Source organism: Toxotes jaculatrix, chromosome 3, assembly GCF_017976425.1.
Source record: "Toxotes jaculatrix isolate fToxJac2 chromosome 3, fToxJac2.pri, whole genome shotgun sequence".
NCBI classification, from domain to species: domain Eukaryota; kingdom Metazoa; phylum Chordata; class Actinopteri; family Toxotidae; genus Toxotes; species Toxotes jaculatrix.
The window spans coordinates 15,567,284-15,589,186 of NC_054396.1; the positions used below are offsets into that span (position 1 = coordinate 15,567,284).

Consider the following 21,903-nt stretch of genomic DNA (forward strand, 5'->3'; position numbering starts at 1 on the left):
AAACATGCCATCACCTACGACAAATAGTAATTTTCACAGACATGAATCCTGTTTTACATCCTATCATACTGTGCCCTGGCTCATTTTGCCAGCCTCACCATCAAGATAACTCATAGCTGCCTCCATGAATGACGTGAGTTTTTGCACATAGAACATTTATTTCAAATCCCTTTCCTGATATGTTATTGTTACTGTTTGAGAATTACACATCAAATCATGTCTTTTCTTTCTTAGAGCCACATTTGTCTCCTGCAAACAGGAGCATTGTAAGCAGTGGAGCTCCAGAGGGACACATGCAAGTATTATATAGTTTTTCCTGTCTACCAGTATGAGGACAAAGAAGAAAAAAGAGGGAACACTATAGCTTACATTAATAGGAGAGCATCCCATTTATATCACGGGTTCTGTGGACAAGCAGAAGATGGTTTGCTTTAGGGGGTTAACAGGGTTATATCAGTTAGCAGCGGGTAAGACAGAAGATGGTAAACTGATTTCTTTAAGGAAGCGGCAGATAGGCACCACACACTGCAGGACTCATCCCCCCCAAATTGTTCACAAAAATGAAAGCAAAATTCCTATCATTCCTTTGTGAACCCTTAAAGAGAACTCCTAGTTGCCACACCTACAGCCTTTGGCAAGTTATACTACATTTCTGAGATATGACCAATTGTATCAATGAAAATAAAAAATATAGCCTAGAATGTAGTTTATGAACAAGTGTCACAACATCACAACAAACAGGCAGCAGAGGAAGTGTAGTGCCATTTACCATCAGGAAAGTCAAGACTAGTGATGATGTTGCCTAAATGGATTGTATTCCAAGTAAAGAACAATGAATAGGGTCATCAGTTTGACAGAAAGCAGTGTAAAATACTTCATTGAGAAACTGATGTGCCACTGGACAAAATCAAATGGTAAACTGTGCTTTGACAGGTGTTTGAAACAAAGTTGATTGTAACTAAGTAAGTCAATGTATACATGCGGAAAAGAAAAAATTGGGACCACAAAGTAAACGCAGTCTTTATTGACATCATTATTTGAGGCAGCAGGAACCAATATGAAAATCAGTTAAATTACGTTTTAGCGTTTTATGCCGTGTTGTGCTTCAGTTTCATGCACAATGCCTTGTGTCACAATATATTTGTAGTTTAATTTATGTTTGTCCTCGTATATCCTCTGTGTTCTATGTTTTGGTGTGTGTGTGTGTATTTTCGTTCTGTATGACAGAACGAAAATAAGTCAAATCAAATGAAGATGGCAGTAAACACCACCTTCCGTAAACCACAGAGAGGCAGAAGAAGAAGAAGCCGCGAAGCAGAGGGTACATCAACGAAGAAGAAGAGACCCGGAGCAGGAAGTGTATGTTCGTCCGTCCCATGTGTTGCTGTTCACTTTCTCATTCATTCTTCAGCAACAATACACATCGTGGTCTTTCTACTGCACACACGGGAATCGATTTTTAGGATACGACAAATTACAATCTCTCCCAAATACAACGAAGACGAAGGTGGTGTCGTCTGTGTAAGCAAAGAGTAACGCTAGCTAGCTGACGTGGAAACCGCGCTGAAGTTGTTTGCAAAATCACAGTAAGTCAAGGGCGATCTCTGGATGAAAAGTGCTGTGGATACTAGCATGATCAAGGAAAACCGGTGGAACATACCCCCCAATGCTCCAGCATGCATGGAGAAGCATCTGTGCTCAGCGCAGTACAGAGCAGGTGGGTAAACAAGGCAGGCTAGCTGAAGGTTACATAGGTAAACACGTGTTGCGCTAGTTGGTTCTAAGTTTGTTTACCGCCTTACTGAGGTGCAAGTGTCTTCTGCTAAAATTGAGCTATATATAACCGAACAAAATATTAAATAATTGACATTTTTGTTTATAAAATTCGTCCTGATTTTCTCTCTTCCTCAGATGGCACCCTGCTACTTGGTGCCTCCAGCCTCACTGGCAGGAGCTGGCAGGGATCAGTGTGGCTCTACAGTGACCCTGAGCAGGCCCCCAATGAGGGATTCTGCAAAGCTGGTGTGCAGACTGAGGCTGGTGTCACAGATGTCAAATGGGTGTCGGATAAAGGTGTTGTTGTTGCATCAGACTCAGGTAAGAAGCGCTCTCACAGTTATTGCTGTACGTATCAAGCTGTGGGCTTGAGACTTAAATGGCAAACTGAATTTGTTTGACTGTGCAGGTGCCTTGGAGCTCTGGGAACTGGCGGAGGATGAACGCCTGCTTGTGAATCGCTTCACTAAACATGAGCATGATCACATTGTCACTACAGTGAGCCCCATACCTGGAGCGAGCAGTGCCATCACTGGCAGCATGGACTGCAGGTTAGATGGGATTTTACACTGATACATAAGCAGCTGCATGAAAGAAACTCTGTGTTGATTGACTGTTTTCATCTCTGGTGTTATGTTATTAGTTACTTGTTTCATCCCATTCTCATCACAGTGTGTGTTTTTCCTTTTCTTCACTGCAGAATTAAAGTCTGGGATCTCAGTCAGGAGACAGTTGTCACTACCTACAGCGGTAAGAGAATATCTCAAAACCCCTTTCAGAATAAGAGAAGCTGAATTTTGTTTATCAGTGAAGTTATATTCAGTTAAAGTTTAATGGATTTCACATATAACACTATGTAGAAATTATTCCACTAAAATTAAGTAAAACATTAATTTAACAGTAACATTTTTAGATTCTTTTTTGGTACAATTCTGAAGTTTTAAAATGATTTTCTAAAATTGTCACATGGCCCTTTTTGACATTTTACACATCGTATAATAGCTTTTTTTTTTTTCTCCCTCCAGTTCACACACAGCCGATCAGGTGTGTCGCCTGCAGTCCCACAGATGAGTCTCTCTTCATCTCCTGTGGCGAAGTAAGATATTGTTGTATTGATTTTGGTGCATTTATGTGCAAAGTAATAAGGAGTAACTGATTTTCTTCTTGTGTTGTAATGCAAGAAAGCTACAGTAAATGCGGTACATCAGCAGACAGTCCAGCAGTATTAAAGTTGGTTGAACTGTAAAAAGAGCAGAGAGAGAAGTGTAAGATAATACTCATCTTAATTCAAGCTAAGTCTGTTGTTATCCTCCATTCTTCAGGATGGTCGTGTGCTGATGTGGGACAGGAGGAAGCCAAACAAACCAGCATCAAGAATAGGTGAGCAGCTTGTCCCAGCTTAAGCAGCCAGGCTTGGAAATTTTTGCCAGGCTGTTGACAGGGCTGGAATTCATTTTCCTCCAACGGAAATTAGTATCACTGACAGATAAGCATCTAACCAGCTACTTTGGTGCTTTATCTGGCTAATTTAACAGGCCCTGAGCCTTGTGACCGTTGATTCCAGAGTCTAAATAGTCTTTCTCTGTAACATCATGGTGTTACATTCTGTCAAGATATAATTATTCTGATTATGCATCTTCCATTGCTCTTTGTTTATTCTGTGTTAGATATAGAGGCCCCCATCTGCCCACCTACCACTGTAGCTTGGCACCCCCACCACAGAAGCACGGTTGCTTTTGGTAAGGCCCAGCAGCAGATTATTGATTGACAGAGACATTAAAGTGGTAGTTCCTTTGTTTTTAATCATGTTTATTGTATTTCAGGTGATGAGCTGGGGAGAGTGACTGTGAAGGATTTCCTCGGAACAGAGCCAGCGCAGGTGAAGAATGTTCACAGCCGCAGAGTTAATGGGCTCGCCTTCTCCACACATAGGTAAGTCTAAATTCTTTTACAATCTCACTGTCCTCTTAAAGCACTCCTTTACAAAATTCTCACTTTTTCTCTCCATTCTAGTTCCCCCTTGCTAGCCAGCATTAGTGATGACTGCTCCCTTGCTGTTATGAACTCCGAACTGCGTGAAATGTAAGTCTTTTGCTCTTCATACTAAAACATCTAGTCGGTCTACTGTGCCATTTTCAAAAATTACTAATCGTATATTCTTCTGCCGTAGACTGAGAGATCGGCGACACCAGGACTTCGTCAAAGGTGTGTGCTGGCTCCATGGAGGCTCTAACACCCTCACGACTGCAGGCTGGGATCATCTTGTGCTTCACCACACAGTTGGCTCAGCTGCTGGAGCTCCCAACTCCTCCTCTTAGACCCAACAGATGTTCACACACCTTGGAAGAGCATGATTTAAAACTTAGTAAACTTGCCCCCTATTTTTGAGGGGCGAGTCTAAAAACCTAATATGTTGGTGAGGACTAATGGATTTAAGTGTTCCACGGTCGTTCACTACTCCAGATATATGCACTATATTTGGACTTTTGCTCTCCTCCTGTCCTGGCCTTGGTGCATCACTGCTCTACTCTACGATATGGTCTCTCTCTCTCTCTCTCTCTCTCTCTCTCTCTCTCTCTCTCTCTCTCTCTCTCTCTCTCTCCACTTCTTTCATACTGTATAGCATTTCCATTCATATGTAATTACATTTGAGGCAACCCATTTGTATTGCATAATTTTACATTAAAGGTAAATTAAGGTTGTGATAGCAAGAACCTTTTGACATTTCTTTGTGTTTCCTTGAATCTACTATATATTGACAACTGCAAGACCAAATGGGAAAAAAATGGAGTTTGAAAGTTTTGGGCATGAGAAGTATTGTAGATTGTGTTTACAAGGGTTAATACTGAGGCCATATAAACCATATAAACCACTGCCATGTACTTTACATTGTCTCATTGTCAAGGAGGCAGATTCCATTTACTCACTACTGGGTCAAAAGAGGGCAGTGTGTTACATGTTCATGTGTGACAAGAGTGGGCGGTAGGTTCAGAAGTTAACAAGATTACTCTTGTGATTTGCACAGTCAGTGGCAGGTAAGGCGTCACTGCTGGTCTGACATTGAAGGCTGGACTTAAGCGTCATAATCATTTTCACATGGCACTAGCACAGAGTGTTATGTGGCTATTGATGTAAATGTTACCATAATAATCTCTGTGGATGTATAGTGATTCAAACAGCACTGAAATAACTAAAACATTTAACAGTGAGGCCCACCATAGTGGAAGATTGTTATTCCACAGTATTGCATTTCCCAAGTTGCATATGTTTTAACAGTAAAAATTGCCTTTTAGCTCATGATTAAAATTTTTGGAGGCAATTTATTTGTCACCTGATATAATACAGCACAACTATTGTGCCATTTGTTAAAAAAGTCCTGTCTCAAATGCACACCCAAATGTACAATGTTGGCTTTACTTTTTATCCTCTCGTTTTTACATGAGGCTTTTGTCCTTGTGTCACCTGTCAATTTCTGATTTAGGGTTTGTCTCTAGGCAACTCATGAATTACTCTGGTAAGGACAAAAACACATCAACAATAAAGCATTCTGCCACATTTTCTTGACTAAGGTGTCTTGACACAAACACAAAAGCTTTATACTCTGCACAAAGAAACGTAAGGACATTTATTAAAACATGCAATTACTGCTTGAATTAATTTCCCGGTTAGGGAGTTGCTTGACAACATTTTGTGTGGATGAACAACTCTGATTAATTTATGACCAATATGTTTTAAATATTTTGATTACATAACCTTAACATGTACAAACAACATGTTTCAATATCTAATTCCTACTTTAATCTTATACAAACTTATATGTACATCAAGAACAACATGAGTATAGCTACACTGACACAAATTTAACTGCAGCAAATAACTGTTAAACGGAAATACATTTCCTAGAGCAATAAATATGAGAAACAATCCTAATGAGGGATCAACATGCTCTGACGCTTGTCTGAATTAAATTTTGACTTTGATTCAGTGGAGCCACATAATTTACATGTAACAGTGAAAGAACATTACGGTTATGGGACATGTAATTACAGCATAGGCCACAAAATTACATTGTACATTATTATTGTATTTTACAGTTTTAGAGATTACACATAAATCTATGAAAGACTTTTCATGTTCTACAAATAACTGTATAATGTAGATACATTTTCACTCAGCTTACAATTGACAGCTATGAATAACTTAAGCATAAAGCATTTTATTAATTGATTTTGCGTATACTATGGATATTACCCATGTGGCATGGAGACTGATTATTTTACAGTGACTGTGTGTCCTCTGGAGATTGAGCAATACATTCAGACTACATCATTCATAACTGAGCAGACCATTGTTATGAGACATTCGTAACATATTTGTTCAAAGTGCTTTTTCCCCATTGTACAAATTCCTGCTAATGCAAAATCACATTGTACAATCACATGTAATGCGTGGTGTACAGATGTATCTAATTTCAACACATTTTTAAGATTCCCCCTTACTAACAAGTGTAATGGGCTGTTTGGTTCCAGGCCGAACTGTAAAGGTCATACCATACGGATGTTTTGACGGTCCATTTCTGAAAAAGAAGAAGACATTCAAGATTATGAGTGGGTACTTCATCCCAACACTTGGGTTATTAATTTCAAAAGTGAATGTGCCATGTTTGAGCACTGGACATTTTACCTGGTGGGAACTTTCGAGGATGTCTCCTGATATTTTTTGGCCACTTTATCCTCCAATTCCTTCATGTCCAGGGTTGCTGCTTTGTTGACCACAGGGTAATTCTTGCTCTGTGGTGTGGCTCTGGGGACAACAGGGACCTTATTGTCCTCATCAGACAAGGGGGCACCCCAGTCATCAGAACTGGACTCTGCCTCCTTCGCTGGAGCTATTTTGTGGTCCATTTCCAACATCTTCTTTTGTAGGATGCTCAGGAGTGTTGCCTGACTTGGTGAAAGAGCGGACTGTGGCTTAGTAGGGGCCACCTGGGGTTTTGCCTGGACTTGAGGCTTTGGTTTGACATCAGCATCAGGAGGAGGGAGTTTTGGAGCTGCTGGAGGTTTAGGAGGAGGGGATGGAGCCGGAGGAGGGGATGGAGCCGGAGGAGGAAGGCTCACAGTTGGTGTTGGTGCCTTTTTCACAGGAGGGTCAGGTGGAGGGATGGCGGGAGGGTGCTCCATAATCTCTTCTAAATCATCAAACTCTGGAGGAGGAGGGAGTAATGGCATACTTAAGTCCTCCTTATTATCTTCAGGCTGTGCAGATGGAGTCTTTGGAGGGCTTTGCTCTGCATTTTGCTTCTGCTCCACCGGGTTGGTAGCACTTGAGGATGCAGCTGCTGTGATCCCACTGAGAGCTGGAGTGACAGATGGCATCAGATGCCTGACCAGTGCAGGACTGCTGGACTTTTCTGGAGTCCGAATTGTTTGAGTATGTTCCACAGGACTGACAGAGTTTGGACTCTCCTGAATTCTTTCTTGAGATGTAAGAGAAGAGGATGAGCTTGATCTTGGGATGACAACAAAGGAATTGGGACTCCGGTCACTCGGGTAAATGGTTGCACTCGGCTGCTCGTTCTTCGTGGTGCTGTTTTGCCGCGACAGGGAGTGAACTGATCTGTGTTTCTCTCGTTCCTTAGCTGCCATCAATAGAGCCAGTGGAGAAGCTGCAGGTCCCTCTCGTGCCCCGCTGGTTTCAGTACTCTTCAGGTTGCGTAGTTTACGATCTATTAATGGACTGTATTTAGGACTTTGACTTAGAGATACTTCGGGTTTGTCCTTGCTGGGCCCTGAATTCATCTGAGAACTGTTCGCTTTCTGAAGCTGTGGTGACTTCTGAGGTGGAGTTTGGAGCAGTTTGGTTATTTCTGGCTGTGCTGAAACTGTCTCTGTTTTAACCTCATTGTTTAGCTCAGGTGGTGGTGGTTGAGAGGGCTGGCTTATTGGTTGTTGGTTCTCTTTCAGCTCCAGTAAGTCTTCGGGTAGAAGTTTAGACGATAGTCTAGGCACTTTAGGGGTTGTCCCATCCACCTTGACAAGCACTGGGGCAGAATTAATGGAACCTGAATCTTCCAAGAGTAACATCTGCTTGGATCTTCTGTCACAATTCTCATACCCACTGAGCACTGAGGTTTTAGGAACATTGTAAAGCTTTGCTGTGTTTTGGGGATTAAAGGTGGAGAGTGTGGGTGTCTGCACAGGGGGAGGTGGGGCAGGAGTCTGTGGTGGGGAGTCAATGTTGGAGATAGAGGACAGTCTAATGGGCTTTGGAGGTGGTGTTTTATGACTCTTGTGTTGCTTTTCAGTAGGGGGCGGTGGAGGGGCAAATTTTGGATGCTCAGGAGATTTGGTTGGTGGTGGACTAGAAATGGGTATGGATGATGCAGAGCTGGTAGAGCAAGTAGATGGAGGCTTTGGTGGAGCCATTGGTGGCGGTTTTAAGGAGGCTAGATCCTCCTCCTCCATGGACAACGCCAGTGAAGTGGGTTTTGGAGCAGGCGTGGAAGGAGACTGAACGGTTGCCAGGCCTAGAGTGTTTAGGTCACCCATGAAGTCTGGTGGAGGAGGGACAAAAGTTCCTGGAGGGGGTGGAGGTGCCATAGAGGGAGGGGGAGGAACAAATATTTCCCCTTCCTCAAGGTCACGCACTGATATAACTGATCCATTGCACAACTGATTTCCACTGACTGTGAAAGAAGAGAAGAGAGAATAAATGAGAAATGTTCAGTACTGTTGTGCACTGTGGAGGGGGAGCACTTCCAGTGATTAAGAGGTGGTGCTGCCCCGTGTTTGAAGTATTTACATACAACAGGATTCAAAACTGTGCAAGAAATGTTTAGCATGTCAATAAGAGTGTAAAAACAGTTTGAATGAGTTTGAAGTCAGATCCAAAAGTAAGATGAGGATCTTACTTACATTCAAAATTGCTAACAGCTAAAATTAAATGACTGATATCCACTTCTTGAAGTGCGTATCACTGAAAACACTCGCCTTCTGTAAACATGCTTGCCAGCTGGTATGGCTGTTTGGACACATTCAGGAGGTTTATTGAGCAATTGCCTGGGCAAACATTTACCTGCTCTACATTTTCAACCCTTTATGGAGTCATTCGCTGTGATCTATCAACTGAGCCTGGGTAAAGGCACCACAAATGATCTGGGTCCCTCTGAGTGTAAATAATAGATTTCCAGTCTTTGCCAAGTTAAAGTTAAAGCACATTTCTGAGGTAGTTGCACGCTCACCTGAACCGTTGGCCTTTGGACCATTAACAGGTGGAAGGAGGGGGACTTTGGGTGTCGGGACAGCAAACCCTTGAAAACTATCAGATGACTGTGAGGAAAAAAGAAAACACCATCAGACTGTTGACATTTCTGAAACACAAGAAACAAAGCCTAGTCCAAGAACAGTGGTGAAGATTAAATTAAACTCTACATCCCTTTCTAGTGGCAACTGTTTACTCCTGGAGTGAACAAACCAGTTTTCAGCTATTGCAGCACTCACTGTTACTTGAAGACAAGTTAGCCCGTCCAATACTTGTTACGTCATTAGTATCAATAGAACAAAACATTTTTCCAAATCACTGTAATTGCTCTAAGGTCCTGGTATTATGAGGAACCTTGTGCATGGCAGTTCACAGATGCCTTATTTGCAAATACGTTTGATTTAAACCTGTTAAAAAGCACTGCAGTAAATATAATACAAAGTAGTCTGACAGAGATTGACTCAGTGTTCAAGTATAACCTATTACACTGCAGTAAAATGTGGGAATTTGTGTTGTCTGTTTCCAAATAGTGCATATTTTAAGGCTAATCTTTAAGGTTTGTCACAATGAAACTGGAGGAGACATGTTGCTAAGCAATAATTTTTTGTGCACCACACTTTCACATACTTCACTCATGAGGACTACTTGGTGAATCAGAGGATACACCTATTATTCATCACATTGTCTAGTGTCACTTAGATACCTGTGTGTGTGTGTGTGTGTGTGAGTGAGTGAGTATGAGTGTGAGAGAGGCAAAAAAGACGAGGAGATTTGCTGTTCTCTTCACGGCCATCAAAGATAAACACAGACTGTGTTGACACAATACAAGTCCATGAGATTAACATGGTATATGCCCTTCAAAAGGCCAAAACTCATTCCAGCAACATATTTATAATTTTTTTTTTTACTGCTGGAGCTCCTGAAGTAAATCTGCTGCAGGCCCTTCGACTAATCTGCTAATGCAATAAAGCAGCAAGCTCACACCAGTTTCACTTCAAAAATTTTTTAAATTAAATAGTCTGTTGATGAATTATGATCTAAAAGATGCTAAGATACTGTTTAAAATGCTTGTTTATATACATGTAATAAAACTAAACCCAAATTCTAGACAGATAAAGCTGTTATAAGAAAAGAAAAAAACTGTTCTGATGCAAATTCAGCCGACAGCACATATTCCAAAAAAGCCAAAAAGATCTCAGTTTCAAAAAGCTGCAATCTTAAGGGGAAAAATATCAGAGAATGAGAATCACTTGTACATCTGCCTGACATCACACCTAGAATGACTCTGCTCTCCCTCCGCATGTAATCACAGGACAATTTTGTAGCTTCTTGGAAGAGTGTGAAAACTGCACCACAGGCTGAGGGCGTGTCATTAAAAGGTGGCGTATGATCCATTTTGATTTCATCTGTTTGTTCCCTGCGAGGTGACTCACTTTCATCTGTCGCAGCAGTCTGAGCTGTCCTGCCCATGTGCTGCTGGGTGTGCCACATCCAAAACATGCCACAGACGCATTCACAGAACACTCCCAAACACTGAGGTGTGTGAACCAGAGCAAAGATGAGATCTTTGTTTATACCTGCACCGTGATGATATAATGGAATTGCTGACAGTCATACGGACTGCTAATGTAGTGCTATGAGTAAAGGTAAATCTTTCCAAACCACTTAAAAATTAAAACTTGAGTGTGGCCAGGCGGACAATGCAGCAATACTCTTGCAATATACAAAACACAATGGTGGAAGAAATACTGGGCTATTTTACTTAACTTAAGTACCAATACTGCAATACAAAAAATCAAAAGCAGTCAAAAGCTTGGGAATCAGTGGTTTAATCTTTATCAGTGTGTTTTGGTTTACGAACTCATGGCCTGCTTTGTATGTAAAATCTTAATCTGAAAAGTAAGTAATAGTTGTAATGGTCAGTTAAATATAATGGAGTAAAAAAGTACAATATTTCTCTCTGAAATGTAAAGCAGTAGAAGTACGAGTAGCATCAAAAGGAAACAAGTAAACTACAGGTAACTCAGAAATGTACCTGACTACAGAATGAGTGAGTGGACATTGTAATTTGCTATTTTAATTTTCTTTATTTAAAATTTCCACTTCACTGAATGAAGCATTGAACCTTATACTATAATAAGATACTATACTCTGTTATAATATATTCTTGCTTTTTGAAGAATTATTTCACTGTTCTTGTTCTAGTCTTGCAGTATGCTACAGTATACACTGCCGAACAGCCTGTATGGTGACACCATCTTCACTGTGGACCACATGATGATATCTTTGTGAGTTACACCATTGACCACCATACTGCATTAGATTCCAAGAAACATACTGGTTTTATCACTCCCACATGAGAGTATATTATAGGTACTAGAAGAGAAAGTGATTCAGCCAAAGTTAATTCAAGTAAGTATATTTGGCTCCACTTAAACATGTTTTTGAGATTCATGTATTATCCCCCAGTGCTTGCTGAAGCTGATGCAGATCCACACTCCCTCTGCCAAACAATAAACTGTCTATTATCAGTTAATTTGCATCTGTGCAGTTCTGCAGATATGGAGTTAAGATAAGTGATCCCTACACTGATGATAAACGACAGGGTGGAGACTGTTCAGACACGTATCTCAGGTTCCTTCACCATTAGAAAAAGAAGGTGAATGTGAATATCTATAGTATGTGTAGCTCATAGCTTTACTAAAATACTCACAGCGTGATGCTTGACGGTGGGTCTGGCCCGCACACTGGCAGTCCCTGATTCAAGGATCGATGGTGAATTCAGCACCAACTCCACATTGTCTGAGGAAATAAAAAGCAGAGAATCATTATCATCTGGCAGACCTCTGATAGCAAGGCAATGTTTGACGCCATTCAATTTCTGCTCAAAGCTGCATGAATAATTTGGCCAGGGGGGACAAATGATGGGGTTGGTGTATGACACTGCAACCCTCCGAAACTGCTCTGGTGTCCAACTGTCTATTGTTCCTCTTGGATTAGCTCATTCAGGTCATTGTGCAGTTAATGAGACACTGAACGCACCAAAATGGCCTCTTAGTAGTTGTCAGTCAAGCCGATAATCTACTGTGTGATACCATGCGCTGTTAATAGTTTTGTTGTTGACAACTAAATAGTTATGGGCTGAACAGATGACTGTAATCTTTATTTACATTTCGCCATTGTGTTGAAATTGAAACTCTGAGAAAGTGGCAGCTGAAGTTGATTAGAGCAGCCCATTTTGTAGCATGAGACACAATAATGTCCAGAAAGAAATAAACTGCTTGTTAAGAAGCTTTGCAAATTCGTAAATGACTTCAGGAATTTTCATTCTGTTTAAAAGAAATGGCATCACATGACAGCTATATATTAATTTAATGCATTTAAAGTTGTTCACATATTTATGCATTGTAACTTAAACTTCTCCCCATCCAACATTAGATGCAAAAGTATAAACAATCTGAAAAACCATTCTGCTCAACTACACGGTAACTGATAATATCAGAGGTGACTGAGGTTGGCTGCGGAAAACAAATTCCTTTGCTGGTCATTCCAGTGTCACTCATGTTGTTTGTTCAATAAGTGACTGATGAAAGACATTTGTCACTGAGAGGCTCTTAGTCTGCACGTTCTGTCAGCCCTCTATGGCAAAACTTTTCATCAGGGCTGAAGAAAGAGCAACTAAAGGGCACTGTAAATAAGGAAGGAAAGCAAAGTGTTTTTCCTCACAGTGTTTTTTAGTCAGTTAGTATAACAGTCATGTTGTACCTGTGATGTTCACACACTTTAGACTAAATTTATGATGATGGTGTGATATCCCAAGACAAACACTCAGTATGAACGACTACAGAAAGAATTGGCCGTGGTATTAAACCTGTCTAACCAAATTATTAGTTTCCCTATTGTGCATCCGTCTGATTTAAATAGACAAATGTTCTCTCTCATGTTGCGGCTTTGCATAGCAATTGCCCTTGTTTCCTGTTCTTGCCATTCAAATGGAACAAATGTCATGTAGAGTTGGGCAGTTTACCAGGAAACTGATATCAACATGTGAGAGTAGATCTGAGGTACCAATAGTGTAATATATCTGTTCAGCTGTCCTTTCCTGGTCTTGAAGGCTTTTACATTTAAGTTATCCTTCAGTGTTAATGTTGAGTAAATTCATGGGCCTCGTTCGCATTACTAGTGAGTTCTTCTCAAAGTGCTTCTCAAAATGTCTGTAAACAGGTCAGGACTTTAACAATCAATCAAACAAATAAACTGGAATCAGATGTTTCCCAATAACTAATGTCCTTAGATCTTCAGAGATATTTAGTTACACCCTTTTTCCTCTTGGTTGGAGTTTCAAGAGGGGCTTACCTGTTGAACCTAAATCGCTTATTTACTAAAAACATTGTTAAATTAAAGAAAATAACAGAAAACCACATTAAGTGAAAGCAGTTTACAGAAGACAGAGACAGGTCAGTAATATGAAGCCAGATAAGCAAGGTCATCCAGATTTAAGCAGAACGTTAAAATTAAAAAAAGAAAAACGAAAAGAAAGAAAAAAAGAAAGAAAAGAAAGAACAGATTTACATGGATGAATCATATTCCCTTGGTGACACCCGTTGATACCTGTTCACAAGAACGTGTCATTTAAAGTACGAAACGTTTCCTAGATTTCCTTTATGAACCACGTACGTGATCAGGTATAAAAGTCTACATATGTCAGCTTCGTGGAAACGGGCTTTAACACTTTTGTCAATGTCAACACCGAGTACAAAGGTCGTGTTAGTCCTCAGCAAATGGTTCGTGTAAATACTTATTGTCCATTATAGGGTCCAGTGTGGGCCCCTGGAAGCAGTGTACTCACCCATGTCCTTGATTTTGATATTGGTGTCGAAAAGAGACTGGTTCTTCCGACCCAGAAAATACATCGTTCCCCTCTTCATGGCTATTGATTAGTTTAGATGTGTAGATAAGACTGTACGGATCAGCGGGGACTATTGAGACATTTTGATCAGCAAGTAAAATCCGAGGTAAAGCGCAGGTGAACTACTTTCGCGACAGGTGCACCGCCGGGGATCCAGGTGAACCTGATTCCTGTGATTTGGTGCTGGGATAGACAGAGAAAATGGAGCTAACCACGCCTACTACCCTTTCACTGTGCCTCCCTGTTTTTTTTTTTTTTAAACACACTCCCAGTCCCAACAGGTGAGGCCTCGGCTCTCCTTTTTCAGTGACATTCCAGGACAAGTATCCTCTGCGTGTACCTGCGCCCTGAATGGGCTGTTCTTGTCTTTAATTTGCACGCTTTAATGACATTGGCTGCTCAGTTTGCTTTCACTGCTCAGCTTTGATCGCCCTGAGATGAGTCTGTCATCATCAGCTGCACTTCAAAGCACTGTGGTCTACGGACTTGGCAGGTATGACTGTAACAGTAGTTTCACCCGGAGGGATCATCAGGCCATTTTGATTAATGCTCACCATGAACGTATTCAGGTCCCACAGTTTAACTTAACAGCACATCGATAATTAAAAAAAGAAAGAAAGATGTTGAAAGGAAATGAGCTGGCCAGTTTGGTTATATGGTTATAAATGTGTAATAAAGCAGTCATTCTGTTCATAAATAAGTAAAGGCACTCCCCCAAATTTCAGAGGCAAATGTATGTAAAGCAGTTAAAATAAACTCCACCTCAGCCAACCACAACATCATAAGCATTTTACCTTTGATACTTTAAGTATATTTTACTGATAATACAGACTGTATGTACCTTTGTTTAAGTAAAACTTCAGTTGAGGGCTTTTACATGTAACTGAGTATTTTTATAGTGTTGTTTTGCTGCTTTTACTTTACTGAAATTATCTGAATACAACTTCCATCAATGGGTGATTTACGGGTACCCATAAAATATTGTGAAATACTGTAAAAAAAATATTCAGTGGTCAAACAGACTCAGCTGACCTGACAGTGAGGGGTGGTGTCGTACAGTGTTGGACGTACAAGAGTAAAAGCATGACCCGTCTTTGTCCTAAGACTGGACTGTGGAGCTTTATAAATACACTAATACACATATATACATATGATGGAGCCAAACCACAGAGGGATCTAAAAGTAATCAAAATAATCTTAAAACAAAAATCTAATATGAGTAAGAGCCTCTGTAATCCAGCGAGGTCTGGAAACATATCTTCTCTGCTTTTTGTGTTTGTCTGAATCCTCAACATGCTATGCTATTTATTCCTCTGGGTATTTGCTCAGTTAGATATTAATTAAGGTTAAAACAAAAAAAAAAAAAAAATTATGAAACCAGTTTTTAATCATTATTAGAAATCTGTGTCATGGCTTAGGTATTCCATGGTAACATTTACCTAAGGATGGTGAAGCATGTGACCCATGTCAGGAGGATAATTGTTAAAGATGATGTTGAAGAGCCTTGGCTAAAGAGGATCAAGAATCCTCTAAAGCACTGGGTGAGCTGACCCCTGACTCTGGCCCTCCAATACCATTCACCCACTGCAGATCTGAGCTAAACAAAGATATTTGGTTCTTTGTGGCCTCGGAGCTTTGGAGGTTAGCAGTGTGGGTGTTTGTTGCTGACACCCAGTGTTTTACAAGACAAAGTTAATACCAATACCAGAAGTCTCCACCACTGGTTTGTACAGATCAATGAATCTCTCTAAATACAGTAATAATCTAATAAAGACAACTGATCTAGTTCCTCGATTCTTTAAATGAAGGATGACAAATATTCATTCTATGAATATTCTAATATTCTCTTTTTCAAAAGTAGCTTGTAATTAAGAAGTGAATCTGTGTGGGAGCAGTTTTGTCCTCATGCTTTCAATTGCATAATAGCATTTTTTAAATATTAACTCTGTCCAGAAAGCCAGTCTGTTTTTTTTCCCCTGTTGGCTACAATCACTGTGTTTCTGTCAAGTCAGTCTGTCGCACCTAAACCTCAGTCGTCCTGGAGACAGACCAGACTGGTCCATCCAGTTCCTCTGTTGTTGGTGGGAATTCATCATACCAACTGATGCTGGCTGAAATGTGAAGAATGTACTGGCAAGAGTTTTTCAGTGCTTCGCCTGCCTTACAATGCTGAACATACAGCTCAGGTCTACTTCTCAGGAAACACACATTAGGCTCATTCATTCATTTTAATGTTTGATAAAATATTTAGTTACTTATTATAAGATATGCAAATTTGGAGAGGAGAAGCACACTGACGACAGTTTTCGAGTGGAAAAGAAAATGCTTCTCTTCTGGCTTTTAGTTGCACTTAAACAAATAAAGCCATTTTACACAGAAGATAAACACTGACAAACACTATTGTCTTTTATTGGCAGATTGTGTCAACACAGGCACCAGTAGACAACATTTTCTCTGATCAACTTCTGCTTCCCTCCTCTTTGATCCCATGTAATTTTAGCTGCAAATAGCTGTGCATTAGAAAACTTGTAAATGAGCACAAACACACCTGAGATCTACAGACGTACAAGGAAATGGAGATCGAAAGACCATAAATATTTTGCACTCTATTCTGATGAGGTATGAGTTTGTTGTGATTGGAAATGAAACTAGAGATGATATCTGAACCAAAATTATTGTGTGGAGGAATGCGTACAGTTACTAAGACAGCAGCTGTTGCAGTATAGACCTGCAGCTGAAGGCAGTTTCATTTTCGCCAGAAGAAGGTATTTCCAGTGGAAACTGTTCTCACTGAGGTCTGTCCTGTTCCTGCTGGAATGTCTCCCTTCTTCCATTGTGCTAGAGTCATTTACATTTGTTTATGTATGTGTTGTGTTGTGTGTGTGTGTGTGTGTGTGGGGGGGGGGGGGCATGAATCAATCAGTGCAAGATCATGTTACATAATTTATTTTATATTTTTACCAACATCAATATTTATCTGTACACTTATAAACTGTTTCAATAATTTGGGGTGAAACAACCCTTCGCTGTCACTTTTACATCAAATTTTTCTTAGGACCATGAACTCAAATTCTTTCAGTAGCAGGGGACATTCACACTGGAGGTTCATTGCTGTTCCTGTCCACTTCAGCAAACTAGCAGCCCATTGCAGTGTGTCTGAGAGCAGATGGAGGGGCTTTAAGAGGGTCTAAAGTAGTCCCAGTGACTGCCATTCCTCCAGTGAAACTAGGGTAAGCTGAGAAATCACATAGGCCTAAGGAAAGAAGATTTATGAATATGGTCAGATGTTTTAAAGCTCAAAGAACTGCAGTACAGTACATGTACGTACCTCTGTTTACCTCTGTTTTTCCCCTAGATGTCACTGACCCCCCTCACCCACCCACCTACCCACCCACCTACCCACCCCTTGCTGTTGAAGTTGAGTTCATGTTAATGTATGCAGTAACACAGCAACTACAGTTTCACTGAATGTTGTAAGTAATGTTTAAAGAACTTCCAGACTCTGGGGCTGTCTGAATTGCTGTAAACTTCAGCGGTGGCCCGCGTGTCATCTGCGAGACAGTGACAGCACTTTTTTTTTTTTTTTTAATGTTACATAAAGCACTTTAAAATACATTTTGAAAATGGCAGTTTATGATTACACATATACAACTTAACTAAAGCATAAAAAACAGAGGCGTGGGGGAGGAATACTGAAATACATTCACTTTTAGAAACACTTCCTTAGTGAGCTGCATAAGCTCAGTCTCCTCCTATAAAGATTATTTCAGGTCACTCCCAGCCAAAACAAGTGCTGAGGAGAGATAATTCTTTCACAATCTTATCTAAAGGGTTCCTTGAAATACATTCAACAATTTCTCAAAAGAAAGAAAGATACAGATAAAGTAGGTAGATAAATTTAGTGAATACATTAAATGATTACATGAAGCCTTTTGTGTTGCAGACTTGAAGCACATTAATTCCTTCATAGAAACTGGATAAATGTTCAGTATTAATTCATATTTGATTCATAAAAGTCAGTTGTTTTTGGTCTGCTGGTGTCATCCTGTAAACCAGGATTTATTTCTGCTCTCTCTCTCTTAGGTCTCTTTAATTAGTTCAGTCTTCGCTGACAAGCAAAGTGGATTACAACCTCTGAGAGATGATTGGCTACACACACACACGCACACACACACACACGCACACACACACACACACACACACACACACACACACACACACACACACACACACACACACACACACTGAATCCTGCTGGCTGAAAACACTTTTTAGTCTGCATACTTGCCATGCCCGAGTGCTTGGTGGATGCTGTACATTCTGGCTATGTTTTTTTCACATTTTGAAAAACAGACATGGGAAACTGCAACAACTCGACTGTGGAGGAACTACAAGCTTGTGAGAGTCATCAGTGGTACAGAAAATTCATGACGGAGTGCCCATCTGGACTTCTCACCTTCTACGAGTTCAAGAAATTCTTTGGCCTGAGGAATCTGTCGGAGGCATCAAACGCCTACATCGAGACTATGTTTACAACGTTTGATATGAACGACGTAAGATGATTTGCAGTCTTTTAACAGGGCAGTATTCATTCCTCTTCCATACTGCTTGATCCGTCAGGGTCTCAGGGAGCTGGAGCCTATCCCAGCTGACTATCGGCAAGAGGCTGGGTACACCCTGGACTGGTTGCCAGTCAATCGCAGGGCTGACACACAAAGACAGGACAACCACTCACACACACACTCACATCTAGGGGCACTTTAGAGTAGCCAGTTAACCTAATGCAAATGTTTTTGCGATTGTGGGAGGAAAGCGGAATACCTGGAGAAAACCCCGGGCAATATATTTATTCTAATGTTTCTATACCACTATACCAGTAAAGATGAATCTGAAGTGTGCTCATCATTAGTTGCTTTTCACTGATGCTGAACGGCACACACGCAGAAAAAGACAAAAAGGTTTAGTTCAAAGGAAACGGATTTATTTGCAAGTAGACTGCCTATGAAAATGCTTCTAACATGAATAATCTAAATCATACTCACAATATACCAATAACACTGAAAATGCTATTACCAAAAACATGAATCATTCTCATCAGAAAACCGCAATTGAAAACAAAAAGTATGTATGTTTATTTGTTTGTTTCAACTTTAGGTTTCCACCACTAATTGGTTCTTTCATGTCTGTTTACTAAGTCAAACTTATATGAGCAGAACTGTGAGAGCAAAGAAACTTGTTCGTGTTTCGCTCAGCTTTTAAAAACTCTTTGTACTGTTGAATCAGTGTCTGCTTGTGTTTTGAAGAAAACTGCTTGGGTTGTTTCTGCCAGTAATAATCTATGTGAGAGGAACTTAGCCTATTACAGAGGGCGGTTTATCCCACTGACGCCACTTACCCACCTAACCTACAACCTTAAACAAACCAGGCGCAAGCTCTTTATGAATACATGTGAACTAATTAGTAGAATACATGTGCTCAGTTACTGGAGATGAATTTCCCTCCTCTATCACATGGAGTTTCAAACATTTATGTATTTATTTCAGTGTCTGTAACTGTGCCATTGGATCTTTTTTTTAGTTATATATCAACATAGTAAAAAAAATTACATTTAAAGAAATTTTAAAACGTGTGGACAACAGGTATTAAAAGCCTTATACTGTGTGTGGCAGTGATGTACTTTGAATCCTGTGCTGATTTGCTGATGACAATGTTCACCGAGTACTTTTTTTTTTTTTTTTTTTAGGATGGTTTCATTGATTTCATGGAGTATGTGGCCGCTCTGAGTCTGGTACTAAAAGGAGGAGTGCAGCAGAAGCTCCGTTGGTACTTCAAACTGTATGACATGGATGGAAGTGGCTGCATTGACCGCGAGGAGCTGCTTCTGATTATTAAGGTACGCATGATCCCTCATGTCACTGGTAAAGCTTTGACGTATAGCTTAGGGACAGACCTAAGAAAATCCCACGTGTAGTCCTGAGATAACCTGCAAAGACCACTCGGGTCTGAATGTGATACAAGGCACAGAAACAACACAGCGGAAATCTCAGGCTTAGAGGAGTGTGGGACAAGCTGTGGTGTTGGGAGAAGCAGAGACAAATGTCTGAGATTTAGCTGACATCTGCTGGTTGAAAAGTGTAACTATGAGTGCAGTGCACCTGTAAGTTCTTAACAGGATCCGCTCTCTCTTTGTGTCGTGTTTAGTCCATTCGTGCAATCAATGGAATTCCTCATGAGATGTCAGCAGAGGACTTTGCCAACATGGTGTTTGACAAGATTGACATCAATGGAGATGGTAAGACCTCTGAACGCTGTCAAAATATCACTGTCACTGTGACAGAATCACAGTGATATTAACATGTAGACAGCAGAAACATTATCTTTACATGTGATTTTCAAAACTGAGCACATTTCATTCCAGAGTTGTCTCACATCTTCAACATGTAAAGCCATAGATCTGTTCTGTTGTTGCAGCATAACAGGCCTATAGCTGTATGTGTTGAAAATCACGTACAGCAGAAAATCATTCACCAAAATATGCATTTCTACCACAAGCAGCACTGAAGGATTTGAGTTCAGTGTGTATATTTGTCCGTTTTCCAGGTGAGCTGTCCTACGAAGAGTTCATGGAGGGGGTCCAGAATGACGAAATGCTCCTGAAAATGCTAACAGAGAGTTTGGACCTCACGCACATTGTCCAGAAAATTCAAGGAGAGATGAGGGCCAACATGTAGTATTTCCAACTTAAACAGACTCGGAAATACACATTTTTAAGTGACTGTGCAACAACTGAATGACTGAAGATGTGGGTTCAGGATAATCCACAAATCATCATTAGGACAAATGGACCACTGGATCAATGTCAAAGCACAGCACCAGCAGAATTGTTTTGGTTTTTCCTTCCTCCTCTGATTATTTCCACATTTGTTCATCATAGTTGCCCCTAAAATGTATCAATGGGAGTGATCTTTGTCTACATTAATTCCTTTAAGAGTCAGAGAGCTTGTTTTGCAATGAAAAACAAAGCCTGTGCTACAAATTACATCTACTTTGCATCTATGTTGTTGGGACAAAAAGATCAAATTCATACTTCAGCTCCACAGTGTTTTTATTGAAGAATAATGAAGAATTATTTTCTTTCTGGAGAAGAATAGATTGAATGTGGAGGCTCCATTGGACATAACTTTTTATCAAAGGGCTGCTTTGTTAAATTGTGTGTTGGTTTTTCTAAACATTGGTTTAATAAGAATCTCTCTGCAAAGTGAAAACAATTTTATGGGAAGGCTGAGTTACCTTGAAGCATTTGAACACCTTATAGCAGCAAAGCTGGAGCCTTTTTTCATCTGTCTGATGATTTTACAAACTATCACAGTCTGAACATGTGATGCATATAATGCAGGTAATACTACTATTACTGTTACTACTACTAATGATAACAGTCTCAACATTCACGTATATAATGAAACTCTTAGAGTAAACATAATGTGCTCTCTCTCTCTCTCTATCTCACTCTCTCTCCCCTCTCAGCTAAAATAATAATCTCTCTAGTGAGCGTCTTTCTCCAGGTCTGTAATGGTTTTTTTGAGTCTCTCATATTGAAGGGTCACTGCCCTCCAGAATGACCTTTGACCCCATTATAAACTACTAATGGGGTCAAAGCATCTTCAGTAAACAGCTGAACTCCTCCTCTTCTTTCTCCTCAGCAGTCCTGCCTCTCTTTCTTCCCTCTGAGTTCCTCAGGCTGCTGAGCTGTAGGACTCCTCAGACTAACTGCTACAGGCGGCTCCACTATGGCTCTGATTTGTCTGCTAAATAAAGCTGTTTGACAGTTGATTTAAACACCATGCACAGTTCAGCAGCTCTGAGGAGAGGAACTGAATCAGTGTCTCAGTGTTCAGGTAAATGGGAGCTTCACCTTTTTGTCTCTGTCTCTTCTGTGAGCCAGTGGAGGAGTTTCTGTG

At 40.4% G+C, this 21,903-nt stretch overlaps 3 protein-coding genes across 3 annotated transcripts; 2 read left to right on the plus strand and 1 right to left on the minus strand.

The window, feature by feature from the left end:
- Positions 1-1,325: 1,325 nt before the first annotated feature.
- Positions 1,326-5,323, plus strand: wdr77 (WD repeat domain 77). The gene is made up of 10 exons (XM_041033759.1): positions 1,326-1,717; positions 1,912-2,097; positions 2,186-2,327; positions 2,477-2,526; positions 2,802-2,872; positions 3,099-3,156; positions 3,444-3,515; positions 3,600-3,708; positions 3,790-3,858; positions 3,947-5,323. The coding sequence occupies exons 1-10, from the start codon at positions 1,609-1,611 to the stop codon at positions 4,092-4,094; spliced, it is 1,014 nt and encodes a 337-aa protein (XP_040889693.1). The 5' UTR covers positions 1,326-1,608; the 3' UTR covers positions 4,095-5,323.
- Positions 5,324-5,380: 57 nt separating this feature from the next.
- LOC121179115 (proline-rich extensin-like protein EPR1) lies at positions 5,381-14,135 on the minus strand. The gene is made up of 5 exons (XM_041033758.1): positions 13,886-14,135; positions 11,750-11,838; positions 9,017-9,104; positions 6,460-8,461; positions 5,381-6,352 (listed from the first exon to the last, which is right to left on the minus strand). The coding sequence occupies exons 1-5, from the start codon at positions 13,962-13,964 to the stop codon at positions 6,259-6,261; spliced, it is 2,352 nt and encodes a 783-aa protein (XP_040889692.1). The 5' UTR covers positions 13,965-14,135; the 3' UTR covers positions 5,381-6,258.
- A 4,066-nt stretch (positions 14,136-18,201) lies between these two features.
- LOC121179386 (guanylyl cyclase-activating protein 1) lies at positions 18,202-20,962 on the plus strand. Its single transcript, XM_041034207.1, has 4 exons — positions 18,202-18,498; positions 19,689-19,838; positions 20,147-20,237; positions 20,546-20,962. Exons 1-4 carry the CDS (start codon positions 18,301-18,303, stop codon positions 20,674-20,676), a joined length of 570 nt encoding a protein of 189 aa, XP_040890141.1. The 5' UTR covers positions 18,202-18,300; the 3' UTR covers positions 20,677-20,962.
- Positions 20,963-21,903: the final 941 nt, after the last annotated feature.